At 21.3% G+C, this 16,915-nt stretch overlaps 1 protein-coding gene across 2 annotated transcripts in view; it reads left to right on the forward strand.

Annotated features, from left to right (window-relative positions):
- The window catches only part of LOC102679326, a 429,386-nt gene that overhangs the window by 410,160 nt on the left and 2,311 nt on the right, over positions 1 to 16,915 (forward strand). Inside the window, exons 3-5 of one of the 2 annotated variants that reach the window (XM_006614941.2) lie at positions 2,220 to 2,340; positions 3,961 to 4,142; positions 8,982 to 9,074. In XM_006614941.2, the coding sequence (XP_006615004.1) occupies positions 2,220 to 2,340; positions 3,961 to 4,142; positions 8,982 to 9,074 (396 nt within the window). The remainder of the gene's footprint in view (positions 1 to 2,219; positions 2,341 to 3,960; positions 4,143 to 8,981; positions 9,075 to 16,915) is intronic. The other variant, XM_006614942.2, reaches the window with a different exon arrangement.

Consider the following 16,915-nt stretch of genomic DNA (forward strand, 5'->3'; position numbering starts at 1 on the left):
TGCAGATTCGCAAAGGAAATTACCTAAATTTTTATTTATTTTACTATCTTTATTTGCTCGAATATTCCTTTTTCAAGAAAAAATTATCAATCAAATTTTCTAAGTTTTAAATCTGCATAAATGGAATAAAAGATAATTTATTCTATAAAAAAAATTGTTACGGAACTTATTCCTTTATCAATTGTCTATTTTCTAAATTGCATTGATAATCCAATAAGAACGAAAGGAAATTTAACTTTTCCTCATCTTTATTAGGAATTGTATTTCTATATTTAGGATTCTATAGGATTAAGACGACTTGAATTCTCGTTGTATAGACACGTGAAATTCTTCGAAACTATGTCTGAGTTAAATTAGAATTGATTTTAAATGCGGAATCTGGAAAAAATGAACAAGTGCGGACGAAAGATTCGATTTAGAGCTAATGGATCGTACATGTTGCTGAATTTCTTCCAAGTGAAATAGCGTAAAATTGTATTGGTATACATTTATACACATTTTCAAATCCAATATCTAAAAACTAAAAATAATAGTTTCTTTTTTACAAAAATATTCACAAAAAAGTTTATATTTTTTTAAATAAAATGTAATAATAAATTCTAAAGAGATTTTTCAGAGAAAAAATTGAAAAATATTAATTTTTAAAATACTTTTTTTATAAACGGATCATTACTTGTAAAAGAATTACTAATTTTTTTCATTATCTAAATAATTAATAATTATATCTAGATAATTATTTGCGATGAAATAAAAAAAATTCAGATATTAAATGATTGATTTTTCGGAAAATCTTGTATATATAAAATCTTGCACATATCTGTTTTATTTATAAAACATATGATAATGATCAAAAAGAACTAAATTTTTTCCCTTATTATTAGGTTATTATTATTTATATTGAGAATCATTTAAACCAAAATATAAATTGAAAGTATAATTTTTTCTTATTTTATAATATTTAAATATAATTAGAATAGAATAAATTTAAATTTTTATAGATAATAATATTAATTTCTAAATATAATTTTCTTTATTAAATTTACAATTGAAAAAAATATTCGTATGTTTCATGAAATTGTAAAAATATATAACATATATTTATTTTAAATAAATAATTTCAAATTTTATAAAATAAATAAATAAATTATAATAACATTAATAAGGAAAAAAAGAAATGTATTCTATTATGTTAAAAAATTGTTATGATCTTCCATATAGATAATTCTTATCTTCCAAGTTATAGCAATTAAGTAAAAATTTATTTAATTGGAATACGCATATACAGATCATCTTCTACGTTAAATATATCATAACTAGCAGTAATTTCTGAAAACAATTTTGAATATAATGAAAACTTTATTGAAATGAAAAGACAACATGTACGTTTCATAAAAATGTAATTATTAAAAAATAATAAAATAATTCCATGTCTACATGATTATATAGACTATACAGATTATATTTATTATTAGAAACGAATATATAAATATTTAGTAATTCTAAACTGATAAAAACATTGAAATAAGTTTATAAACTAAAATATCTATTAAGAATTATTTTTTAAATCGTAAAGATTTAATTTCAAATTAGCAATCTTTGTAAACAACCAGTCAATGACCAATATAATAGTATAATATTCCATCAATTTTACTCATATATAAATATTATTAATATATTTAAAAATTATTTGACAAATAATAGTCTTGGACCGAAATTTTAAAATTATGATATTTAGAATTCCCTCTATATATGCGAATAAACTTTTTTTAAGGATTTGTTTACGTAAGACAACGTAACATAAAAATTTTGAACATAACGTGAACATAAAAATTGAATGAAAAAAATTGCTATGTTGATCGAGATTTATTTATCAAGCAATTTAACTTTATACTAGTTAAAGCGAGGCCGAAATAATATAAACTATTAATTATTTAAAAATTAAATTGCTTTTATTTTTAAATTATGTCAGATTTTTATCTCAAATATTTAAAAAGATTAAAAATTTATATCGTTATATAGTAAAAATTAATAAGATAATTTTGTATTTATTTTTTCAAAATGAAAAATCATAATTTAACATCAAAAATATTAATATTAATATTAATATTACTGATTTGTAGTAATATTTTTAATATAATTATAAATTTTAAATAATGTAAATTAATATCTCACCTAATAAATAAAATAATAATAAATAAAATAAAACTTGTTTATTCCAGCAACGGAGGACAAATTCGATCTTGTATATAGAAAGAAAACTATAGATGATAAGGATGGAGTGGAGATAACGTGCATGGCAGAAGGGTTATATCCAATACCTACTTTGGATATATCTATCGAGTAAGTACTTCAACAAGCTTTCCAACTTCTCAACCATGCACTACGATCAACTATTCTATTTTCCGATTTCTTTTAGATTTTGATAAAAACGAACTTCTTCTTCGTTGTAATGAATTAAATATTTTATGTACACAGTATATATCATATGATACGTTTTTATTTTAATTTTATAAAAATAAGATTCTAATAAATATATTTTATAAAATTATTCATTGAAATGTAAAGCAATGTAAATTATTTATAATATTTTGTAAATTTATAAAATTTTATTTCCTTATTAAAAAAGACTAATAAATAAATTTTAATAAATTACAGAGTAATATAATTATTCAACTAAAAAGAAATTTCAATTAAAGAATATAAATTACTGTATATATGTATAATAATTATATGAAATTATAAAAGCTTCTTGTTAAATAATCGAGAAATAATATTTCGTATAAACGATATAACAATTTAAAAAATTCTTTTATAGGAATATCATAGAAGATATAACAAAAATATAAATGATAAAAGCATTTAAATGAAAACAAATGAAGGAATCATTTTATTTTTAACGCTGAAAACCTCTTAATAATAACAATGAAAATTGCCTCGTAGTGATAATATTATACTATTATCTATGATACTATTATCTATGATAATAAAAGAAATAGAATAGAAACACAGAGATGAATCGTGTAAAGGGGCAAAGTATAAGTTAAATTGAATTAAATAAGCATCATTATTATTTTAAATAGTCTTTACAATTTTCAAAAAAATTTTTAAGATATCATATCGATCGATTATCGGAATTATTTTACTTTTTGACAAATGCCAGCGCATATATTTAGCTTATGTATATGTTTAGATTACTTCTTGTAATATATAATTTTAAAATACATATATAAATATGATGCAAACAATTATTTGTAGTTTATGAAATTATTTATGTATATATTATTTTTCATAGAAAATTAAAAATAATTATTTTTAAACGAATCAAAAAATATCAAATCTTAAAAAAAAATCTTTTCTATAAGATTAAGTTATTTTGTATTTTAAAAGATTAGACAATTGAAAAATTAATTGATTTTTCATAATTTTGAAATTGTGCAATATTGAAAATTTTTCGAATATTTAAAATATATTTAAAAACGATTAAAAATTGTATTTGTATTATTTTAACCTTGATTACTTTAAACTTTACTTTTATTTGAGTATTTAAATTTTAATTTAAATTTCAAGAAAAATATACATATAATTTAAAATTGAAAAAAGAATTTTAAATTTACAATATATCAATTTTCAAATTATTTTCCATTAAAAATTTTCACAGCAACTCGAACTCAACATAACCTCAACATTCTTTTTTATCTCGTAAACATTATTATAGATAATCTCAAATTCCTCGATCCAAAGTAAAATTATTATTATTAACCAAGTTTGAAAATTATATCGAGGTATCGAAGCGTTCAAAGTTTACAAGAACAACAACAACGATAACGAAAAGCAAACAAAATAGAGTGTGCATCTTCGAAATAATATCAACATGCTAATGTTCATTTGGTCGACATATTGCATGATATTTTGGGTTGGAACGTAGCCACGATAATTTTGCAAACGTCGTTTCCATTGTAGGGGTGTCCTGGAAAAACAAGCAGCAAAGCCCACTGTTACGCTGCGTGCTGATGGACTGTACGATATCTTATCACGAACGGCCTTACTGGACGAAGATTTACCGGAAACAGCGATTGTCAAATGCTTGCTCGGTATACCGAAGGTGAATTACAATGTTTCCCGCAAAACCGTCTACTATCCCGGTTAGTATACATGTGATTTAATTTGTTCTATCTTGATCTTTCTATTCTTCCTGTATCTTTCTCTTCTCGCATTGAAAGCATTTTAACTTGGATTTCTTTATATTCCAATTATGAGAAAAAAAAAAGAGAAATGAATAGAAATAGAATTAGAATAGATATTTTATTTTTCCCAAAATCTTGCTTAAAAATCCATTAATATTAATTATTTAATAAGAACGGGACTGGATTTGCTCGTATCCGATATATTTGCCTGATGAAGCTTGCTTATATAACCTAGATAAGTTCGCTTGATTGTTTTAAATCGTTTATTTTAATCTTGTTTTTAATTTTTTTTTTTTTGAAATTATCCTCTTATAGTTTACGAAACATATGAGAAATATCTACATCCTTACAAAGATATGTATGTTTTTTTATTTTTCGAGTAAAGTATATCAAAAAATATAATAAATATGTATTAATTTAATTCGAATCATAATGTACCAAATAAGAACATAAATATAGAAAATAAATTCATTCATATATATAAATATTATAAAATCTCTTTATATAAAAGTATTCGAAATAGTTAAATATATATAATACAGATAAAGTTAGACTGAAATAATCAATTTTTTTTTTTTGCTTTTCTATAAAATTTTATTCGCATCATATCATGAATCATATTCAGATAGATATTGATATTATTGACATTTTAAAAAAAAAATTATTCTAAGAACAATTTAGAAAATTTTAATTAATAATAATTTTTGAAACGAGCTTCTATAATACTCAACAATTTTCATTTTATTATGAAAATAATTGCAAAATTATTTCTATTATTTTCAAATATTTCAAATATTTCGTAATAAATTCATTTCTTAAAGTGAATACTTGCTAAAAGTTTCGTTAAAAATATGATACTAATTCATAAATATATCGAAAATATAATATCTCTATCCTGAGTCTATATGTTTTATCTATTCAATAATAATGAAAAGATTTTTTTAGTTCGCGTATAACTGTATTTCTTATGAACGTATAACAAAAAATAAATTCTAATAATTCAATTGTTAATAATATTATTAATAATATTAAAATAAACGAAATATATCAATCATTTATAATATCTGTCTTCTTTTTGATAAAATTAAAAATGATTCAAATAAAAATTAAATGATCTAGAAGAAGATGTAACTTTATATTAATAATTTTTTTTTTAAATTAAAACGTATTCAATCAAGAAATCAATTTCCTCTTTTTTAAAATTTAGATTCATCTAATTTTTATACATTAATTAATACAGCATATTATTTTTTATAAAAAAAAGTATAATAACTTATTTTCAACATAAAAACTAATAATAATAAACTAAAAAATTAATTTAAAGTATATTTGAATTAACGGAATTATGGAAAATAAAAAAGTGTAAAATAAATATTAAAAAATTTAAATTAAAGTATATAATATAAGTATATTAGAAAATATATGATTCTTTATAAAAATAAAAAATTACAAAAAGTTATTATCATCAAATTACATTATTTTTGCTTCTTTTAATTTTTATTCGAAACATTTTCTTTTTTTCATCATCGAAATAAAGTGAAATATTAAATGATCAAATTATTTCGTTATCTTGTGTGTGTGTGTGTGTGTACTTGCTGTACATGTACTTGCATATCGAGCAAGATAAGGAGCTCAGAAGATGAACTACGCACGCGTGCGCGTGTGTGTATGTGTCCTATATATATTTACACATATATAAAAACATTAACGTAATACTTTGTCAACGTTAAATTTCGAAACAATACTTTTTCTTTGAATTGTTAATAAATTATCCCCTATCAGTGGATTTATATATATATTTTTTCAGTTCTATCGAGAACTCATAAATGTCCGCATTTTCATTTCCATAAAAAAATATTGGAACACACATATAGATATTCATTTTTATTCGAATTAGCCTCTTGGTAATAACATTAAAAATAATGAAAACATAGTAAAAAGTGAAAGTATTGAAACACAATTTTACAGGAAAAAATCTTTCTTAAAATCTATGTAAAACATAAAATCCGATAGCTCTAATCACCATTATTCTCGACTATTCTAACCACGAGTAACGCTGGTCTAAAATTATCTTAATCAAGCATGCAAGCGTTCTAGCTTATTATACGTATCCTTCCATTATCTCCGTAACGTCTGATGCCCAGTCCAAGATGACATTCCAGCGACAGGAGTCGGGTTCAAAGGGCAAAGTCCTAAGAGGATGGCTCGCGTCGATGGGTCAAGTAGTGGGCGTCAACGAGTGTTGGCGTGTGCATCACGTTTACTCACAGACGACCGGGTATTTGCGGTGAAACTTGTAACCCTCGTCCTTCCTCTTACCTCGTTATCATCTTGGTCGAAGAAGGGTTTTCAGTTCGTCCGATTGTAGTCGTGGCTGTCGCGGTGTAGACTAAATTACACACAGGTTAAATTGCTTGTACTCCGCAAACCAGAACGCCCTGTCTATTATCGTCCAATTTTCTCCCGCTTTGTCAGACTAAATTCTTGTTCCACAATTGTCCCATTCAGGGAGCTCTTTTTTTTTGAAAGATTCAAAGGAAAAACACGGAGGATGATCCTCCTTCGCGACATACGATTCTTCGTCATAGAACTCGTTTTCACACAAGAATAGATTCTTCGTTAGCCCTTCGTTCCTCCCACGTGTTTGCCAATTTGCGCCTGTCTATTCGACAGTTGAGCGCGTGACCAGCATCACTATTTGCTGTCAGCTTCTCGTCGGCCGACTTATTATCGATACCTACTACCGGCTACGATAGATCAACAGAGCAGACACGAAAACTTAGACCGAATAATAATTGACTTTAGTCGTTCGACGATTCCCAATAAATGAGAATTCGTCAAGTTAATCAAGTGAGAAACTTTATCCGAACGAAAATTCCGATTTTTTCAGATTTTGATATACAATCAAATTTTGTTTTGAATATTAAATTGCATGATTGATAATTGTCTCATTTTATAAATTTTCATTGAAATTTTAATTAAAAATTAATTTTAATTTACATTAATTTATATATATTTGTTCAAAATTAAAATAAATTGTAAAAAAAGTTTTCGATTCTGAAAATGTTCGAAAAATTTGATTTTGAAAAAGAAATCCCTTAGCTCTTATTCATCGCTATTTATCACTATTTTCGAATAATCGCTAAAATATTTTATCACTTTACCATGTAAAACAATCTACAAGTAACAGGTTGATAAAATTTATTATATTTAAGATGTCGTATCTCCGATTTAATAATTCTTCAAGTCCAGAAACTTTTCATATTCTTTCTTCTTTTAGTTCAGAAAATAATCAACGTAAAATATGTATAATATTTCGCAATCAAATTTAGAAAATTATGCATATATAATTTTTAGAAAATTATAAATTATACAATTATACAATATACAATCGAATATCGTTTTAATTTTTGTAATTTTTGTTAAAAAATTTAAGTTATCTTATTTAATTTAATTAGTTATCTAATAAGTTATCTTATTTAATTTGTTTTATTAATATTTATTTTAATATTGTTTTTAATAAAAAATCTTTCCAATTATGGATTGGTATGGATTGAATAAAATAAAAAATAGAATAATATATAAATATTTAAATATATTTTCTTTAATAAATCTAATTTTGATATATTTTTAAATTCTAAATTTCTGAATTAACGTGTTGTAAAATATTATCAAGATTATTATTATCATTTTTTTCTTTTATTAAAGTAAAATAATTAGGAAATTTATTTTCCCAAATGTAACAATTGTTTGTTTGTTGATTTTTCTCATTTCTTATTGAATAACTCATGCCGAAAATTTATTTTCTTTACCCGATTATCTCGTTTATTTGTCAAGAAATTAGCATTAAAAAAAATACGTGAAGTTTCTCAAACATTACAATGAAATAATGTAATAGTCATTTTAACGTTCTACTATGAATATATTTCCATGGAAATATACTTATATACTATACATATATATATATATATACTTATATATTAAATATACTATATATATATGTATACTATTCTTTCATTTAATATTATGATATTCTTATATTTTTTAAATGATGAAACTAAAAGTCGAAAAAATTTTATAAATAAAAAAATATTTGTAAACATAATATAAAAAAATTCTTGCGATAAATTCAAATTTGCGAATGATTTTTAATCATAACTTCGTTTGTTCATTTTTATATTGCCATATTTGCACGTGATTTGAATATGTATGATTAAACGAACTTGAATGCATGCGCATACTTATAATGTGTTTTTAAGTTCTTCGTTTCTTCATTTATTTAATCTTTTGATCGATCTTTTTTCTTCATTTATTATTAACAATCGTTTTTGAATATTTTATATTTTCATCATTAAATTATATAAATAATTATATAAATTACGTAGTACATAATCTATAATATAAAAATTCAATAATATCATAATTTTTGTAGATTATACACAATTGGAAATATATTTATAATCAATATAATTTTCTTGTTTTCATAATTTCTTTCATTCTTCAATTATTTTTTTTTATAATAAATTTTCTTCTCAAATTTAAATTTCAAAATAAATCAAAATCAAATAATAAAAAATTAAAAAATTTTACACTTGTTACTTATCAATATATGTTTTTTCCTGATAAAATTTTCATATCAAAAGGAAAACATTCCTATTACCAATTTAACTATTACCAATTAGAATTAATTAAAATCTTGAATGACTGCCTTCGTTTCTAACATTTTGACTATCTCAGTTCGTAGAAATATATATGCTTACTATTTGATGGACGCGATATGTGGTGTTTATTGTGCAGGACCGCCTACTACTACTTCAACCTCTACAACGAAGCTGCTGCAAAAAATGGAGATCCAAGCGCTAAACAAGTCAGAGCCTGGCAATGGTGGTGGTAAGACTTGTAAATTTCTCCTCGTCTATTCACGACATCACCACCATAAGCCACCATCGTCTATGAGAATTGGAACTTGGACAAGATTGATAATATTGTCTTTCTTGCACACGAGATTCCAATTGCTGGACGTTCCATGCCCAAATTTGCCGAAAACCTTAAATGCCCTGGGCTCCTAATTTTCCTAATTAAAATTTGAACACGTCACAAAAAATATGTGATATTTTCCCACTTGAATGCGATTCGAATCCGAAAGAAATTCACGTGTATTAATTTTATATTATATTTTATCGACTATATTGTTTTGATTATTTAAAATGTACAAAAATTGTAGAATAAAACAAAGAAGAATTTAAATATCTGCAATATAAACAAATGCAAATAAGATTCTCAATAATAAAATCGATTCTAATTCAGCTATGATTCAAAATAAAACGAAGTAAATCGAAGAATATTAAAATTCTAGTATGTGCTTATTTTATTTTCGAAATTAAATAAAAAATTAATTTTAAATTCTCGTATATACGACAAATTTTTAATTAAAAATATGACTGAACAAACTTTCTATAATTATAAAAAAATACTTTCTATAATAAATTTAAAAAAAAGCAAAATAAAATAAAAGTAAAATATGCAGAAAATTAAAATATTTATTTATATAAATTATCTATATATTTATATATTTATAGATCGTGCTATATGTATAAATGTAAACGCGAGAAATAAGTTTATTTTTATAAAAAATATTATAACAAAAAATAATCTCAATTGTACAAAATTACAAATAAAATTTCGATTTTTTATGTAAAAAATCTATAAAAAAAAATTAAAAATTTCGTCATCAAAATCTATTCAAGAAATAAAGAAAATCATTAAAGTTATTTTTTTCATCTCAATCATTGTCAATATATTCATGAGAATCCAAAGTATTTTTATGAAGACTCAAAGTAGTACAAAATAGTACAAAATTATAAATGAAACATTCAGGAATCGTATATGTTATTTGTCCAAAGTTTCAGATTAATTACTAATAAAGTCTGAACGAGAAGTTAAAACCATAAGATCGAAATAATGAAAAATTATCCTCTTTCTTACACGACAATATCTTACGAATTAATTATCGAATTGAAATAAATTAAAATAAATTTTAATAGAACAAAATTCCACATTTTTAATGATTCATTGATTGTAAATCAATATACATATATTGGAATTATACAATTTTTTTTCAATTTTAATAAAATTTAATTTAAAAAAGAAGTTTTAATAAATTATAGATATGATATGATAGATATTATTAATTATAGATATGATAGATATTTGTATAATTTATTTCTGAAAAAATATTATTTACAATTTTATTAATAATACATTGAAAATTCTTAATTGGATTTTTTTTTATTAATTTCGATTCATTCAATTTTAATTACGTTATATTTAAAATTGTTATGTATAAATTTTGTAAAAAAATTTTTTTTATAAATTCAACCAGTAGAAAAAGAAGATTCTTTGATATGATAAATATTTAATTGTTAATAACTAAGAAACAAAATCGAAAATATAATTTTCTTATTCTTAATTTTTGTTTTTTAAAGACTACAGATTTTCCCAGATTTATACAAAGAATTACAGAACATTCTATGTACTTAGAAATTTTATTTAAATATAAAAGAAAAAAATAGTTTTTAAGAGTATTCAATTAATTTATTGTTTTGTCTTTTTTCAGTTCTTTGATTATTTTATATTGCATAGTATATTCAATATATTCAATATATTCAATATTAATCTATTAAAAATTATTCGAGTTACTTATTACTAATAAATATAACTAATAAATATACTTTCTTTTAAAAAAAATGTTGATTAGTAAGGTTGATTAGTAAGATTTATTAGTAAAATTTAAATCTTAGTTTATTATTATTTTCTAAAAGAAATATCATCTTATTCTTATTATTATTATTTTTCTAAAAGAAATATCATCTATCTCATTCTATTTTTAAGAAATATCTTAATAAAGAAAAATAATTTATAAATATTATAAATTGAATATATTATATATGAAAAATTTATAAGTTTTTGTTTCCATGATTTTGTCAATGTCAATTTTTAAATTTATTGAAAATATTCATTATTTATACAAATACAAATATTATTACACGTGAATTTTCTTTCTGAAAAATTTCTTGAAAAAATCGTTCGCTTCGAACCAAATTTTAAATAATTTGTTTTTGGCATCATATTTTCCGCACTTTATTGCACTTTGTTTGATTTGAGGCACTAATATTCAACATTATATTATATTATATTAGAACATATTAGACACATCGATATGTCATTTTTTTAAAATCACTGCTTGCATATGATCTCCAATTTTTTCTTTACTCCATATTTTCAATAAATGTTATAAAGTTAAAATGTTAACTTTAATTTTAATAGTGTAAAATAAATTAAAAATTAATTTTATTAATGTCAAATAATAATATACTATTATTTTATTTATATTATTTATTGTTATATATAATTCAACATTTATTTAATAATTGAAATGTAAAATTCTTTTTTCATTTTTCATTTTCATCGATTCAATCTTCTTAAAATTTTTGAACGATGTAAATTCAATTGTTTTGAAACTCAAGTATTTCTAACATGATTAACGATTAACATAGCATAACTCGTCTTACGTATTATCATTCTCACCGACAATTAAAATATTTATATGATAATTATAATTGAATATCGCCTGTTCTAGTAAAATAATCGATATTTGTATACGAAAGAAGAAACACGCATAATTTCTAAAATAGCATAGCAAATAAATAAATACGAAATATCCACAATACGTTTTATAATGACTATACGTTTACTAAACGTTACTATACGTTTCTTCGTAAATATTTTATCAGGATTAATATTTATATAAATTCAAAGATAAATCAAACTTGTGAATGTAATAATTATCTTTCACGTAATAATTTTTTTTCAAAATCAAGTTATCATGATTGCATTTATAATAAAAAGAAAAACGAATATGTAATTTTAACACATAAAAAATTGCTATTAAAAAATTGCAAAAAAAATTTTGTTCCACAATGACAACATTTGATCATAAATAGAAAAAATAATAATTATAGAAAAAAATTTAATAATGTGAATAATATTTTATATATATATATTTTAATATATATTTTAATATATATTTTAATATATATTTTATATATATATTTTTAATAAGGTAAGGAATTATATAATCTTTTTATATTTATATATATTTTACTATAAAATTATTTAAATAACAAAATATAGATTATAAAAGAAAGAAATTAAAATATTTTTTTTTTAAAACTGGATTATTAAAACGATATTATAGTTATAAATTAATAATCTATAATAAAATATAAATATTCACGAAGAATAGATATTCTTATGAAATAATAATTTTTAATGCAATTAACATTTCTTTTTGACTTATTATATCTTTTCTTTTTCTTATTCTTTTTTTTTTATTTTTGTTTTGCATATTATTTAAAAATATATGGAAAACATTCAGATGAAAAAAGTTCGTGTGTGATGAAACATTTTAAAGATGAATATTCCAATATATTTTTGATCAATATTATGATAAACAACGAATCATCTGAAATTTAGTTGGACTGTTCGATTTTCCACGATGCAATATCGCTTATATCGCGTTTCTCATTTCCTCTAAAGAAGTTTTATTTCCGTGATAAAAAGAAGCTGACGAATTTTTTTGTGTATTCATCGACTTCTTTCTCATCGACGTCTCTCGACGTTTCTCATCGCATGATAGAAGCACAGTTCGCAATGTTATTTCTTTTTTAAATAAAAATAATCAAAAAGTAGATATTATATTATGTTATTTATAATATTATAAATATAATATAAATATTTATAATTATATTATATAAATATAATATAATTGTTTATAATATTATATTACTTATAATATAAAAATATTTTACTTATATTACTTATAAATATAAAAATTGAACTGAAAAATTTTTCAAAACCTCGAAGAATTGGAAAATATTATAAAAATGAAAATGAATTTACTGCATGAAAAAAAATTGAAAAAAAAACATTTTAATTCAATGGAATAAAACAAAGAAAATTACGTGATAAATATACTGTTTATTTTCGTTTAACAATTTTAATGTATTTATTTGAAAACCAATCGATTAAAATTTAATTTAATTTTACGAATAATATAATACATATTTAATATATTTAATATAACACATATAATATAATACATATTTGTTGCTCTATAAATTTTTTTTAAGATAAAAGATAACTTGGATCGTTAAAGCTTAAATACAAAATACATAGAAAATATTGTTAATGATTTAATTTGATTAAAAATTTAAAAAACACGAACAAATTCTCTATCATTGAAATTCAAAAAATTATGAAACTCTTAAAATGTATAAAATATATAAAAAATAAAAAACCAAATTCGTTCTATAATATATAGAAAATAGCTTTATTATTTGATATGTTTTTAAATTAATTAAAATCAATAATTTTTATCTTAAAACATTTTTACTATCTCTTTACATTTACTTTATGAATTACAAAATCGAAATATAACTAATTAATTTTATTTATAATAGGAAAAAATTAGCTATTATAAACTCATATATTTTATATATAATCAAAAATTTCATAATTTTTTGAATTTTTAGAATGGAAAACTTTCCTTATATATTCTAATAAAAATTCAATTGAAAGTGGAATTATTTTTTTAAAGAAAAGAGAATTTTGTGAAATTACAAAAAAAAAATTAAATTTATTTTATCTAAAATATTAAAAATATATTATAAGTATTCTAAACATTATATTATCTTTAAATTCCACAAAATTCTAAATTCTAAATTTCACAAAATAAATATAGATAAAACTCAAATTTTTTGTTAAAATTTCGTTTTCTCAATCATTATCCTACTTCTTATATATTTTCTTATTTTTTAATATATTTTCAATTCATTATATTGTTTAAATTTATCATCATGTAAAATATAAATAAATTATATTATCTAAAAAGAAAATTTTAAACCTTAAAAGTAAATGTTTTTAGGGTTTTAGTTTTAACAATATCGCCTTTTTAATATTTTCATTTACGTACAAAAGTCTAATTTTCTCTTCTAAATTATTAAAAAAAGAAAAAATATACATATATATATACCTATATTTTTAATCATTTTGTGTACATGTAGATTAATGTAATTGTGTACATGTGTAAATTAATCTTCCGAGTTGAAAATCAAGTATCATTGAAAGATAAGATTAATAAACTAATGGCAGTGTAAGTTCTGGTCGAAAGGGATGAAGGAAAACGGGTATTTCCTCTTGAACCTCATCAGCTGGCTAATACTACACCATGCTAATAAATAGCCGAAGTTGAGATTGCATTAATACCTTCTCCTCTTACACACTGGCGCAGGAGTTTCGTGGGTGATACTATCAACCAGTTTGCGAATCCATATTGCGGGAATTTGTTAAAGTTTCCAGGCACCAGAGGAGATATATAATTTTCTTTTTCTATGAAATTTGCAACATAGTAGTTATTCCAATAAAAAATGAAAATATATGGATCGAAAGCATGTATATCTAATTTAATTCTATTTTATTTTCAAAAAAATAATCAAATTATAATTTTTCTTTATATCGAAAGTAATTTTCGATAAATTTTTAATATTTTTTTAATATTTTAATAAAGAAAAGGAAGCAAAATATTTAATATTAATAAAAAATATTTTTACATCAAGATGCATTTTAAATTTATGACAAATTTTTAATATTTTATATAAAAAGGAAACATAAGACAAAAATAAACATTTGATATTAATTTTGGGTAAAAATAAATTCATAATTTGATCATGATATAAAATATTTGGTATTTCATACGATCACATATATCGCAATTTTGACGAGATTAGAACATATTAATGTTAATCACACTGTTAATCGAATTTCATAGAAATTCCAATGAATCTATAAGAACATTCTCCTCCTATTTCATTTATTTTTAAATATATAGTAAATAAAAAACCTTAAATATTAATTATTACGTGTTATTAAGTTAACACAATCGAATAATGGTCTTAGCAATCTACACTAATTAGCTATGGAAGTTAGATTTCGTTTGCATCAGATATCTCTTGAATCATTATCATATAGATATACTATAATTGCACCAAATCAACAGCATTCAACTCCCTATTCTCCGCATGATTAACCGATAGAAAGTTGAATTGTTAAGTAATATTATATTAAATTGTTTACACGTATAAAATATCTACTTATATATGTATTATTTTATCAATTCCACACATATATATATAGTTGTATTTACATATATTATAATTATGTTATATTAGAAATTTTAATAAATATATTATTTAGAAATGTATATTGCGAAATCTATATGCTTCAAAATCTTGATCATTTATGAAAAAAAAAAAGGATTTTGAACGGTTCATAAAAACTGATATTAAAATGATTAATAGATAAGATGATTATTTTATATAAATAATAACTTTTTTGTATTTAATTTTAAATAATTATTTTTTTCTATACTTTTCTATATTTCCCTAAAAAATGAAAAATTCGCAAAATTGTTTTTTCTTCTTTGACTTGAAAGATTCTATTAAAGCTTTTGTTTACAAACGCGACGATTAAATATATTAATATATATAATTATATATTAATATAACAAATATAAATGTATTTATTATTTTTTTTTCTTTATTATTATTATAATTATAAAGTGTATTTAAAATAGGAAAGAAAACATTTTTCATCGGAGATAATTTTAATAATTTTTCTCTCTCTCTCTTTCTCTATTCATTCTTAGCAAACAATTAAATCAGTCAACCATAGAAAAAAGTTCCCTAAAGTAGCAATGGAAATATTTTCTATGGTAACGATATAATAATAAATAACGAAATAAAAGAAAGTTTACAAATAAGAAAGTAATTATTCAAGAAGAGGAATTGGAAAATTAATTCTTATTGCTAATAGAAACTTTCTGTTGACAAGAATATTAGATAAGAATGAGAAAATAAGAAAAAGATACAAAGAGGTTTAATTCGTGGAACGCATTGCATTAATTTAAGAATATTCAGTTTATTATTAGCGGTCTGTGATTTAGCACAACGCCGATGTATAAAATATAATAATAAAATATAATAAAATATAATAGCTTCGTATCATATCTCATAAACTTTTGGCGGGTTGTAATCAAAGCTTAACACTAACTAAGAAAAAGAAAATGATATGTAACTATAACTTCTAGATTGAATAGTGTTTCCCTACGATCGAATTATCAATATATTTATTAACTTTTGACGATACAACCGATTGATTGGTTAAATTGAGTTTGAAATAATAATGCAAATTATGAGAATTATGCAAACTATTATATAATTATTCAACGAAGAAAAGAATTAAAAGATGTTTTTTATATCAATTCAAAAATAATATAAAAATTATTTTATTCTCTCCTTTATGATACTTGATATCCTATTAATTATTTTTAATTCTATATTTTTTTATTCGATTGTGCTTTCCTATCGTTAAAAAATTCTTATATAGTTAATATAATTTGTTTTGTCTTATTTAAAAAAAGAAAAAAATGAAATAAAATAATAATAATTATATATGTATATTTAATAAATTAAAATAGATTCAATTTTTTTTTATAAAATTAAAATAAAAATAGAGATAAAAATACATAAATATATAATTTATATTCTTCATATATATGATTAAATTAATATTAATAATAAAATTTTTTTTTAATAATAATTTTAATAATTTTA

The sequence above is a fragment of the Apis dorsata genome, unplaced genomic scaffold (genome assembly GCF_000469605.1).
Source record: "Apis dorsata unplaced genomic scaffold, Apis dorsata 1.3 scaffold_204, whole genome shotgun sequence".
Classification (NCBI taxonomy): Eukaryota; Metazoa; Arthropoda; class Insecta; order Hymenoptera; family Apidae; genus Apis; species Apis dorsata.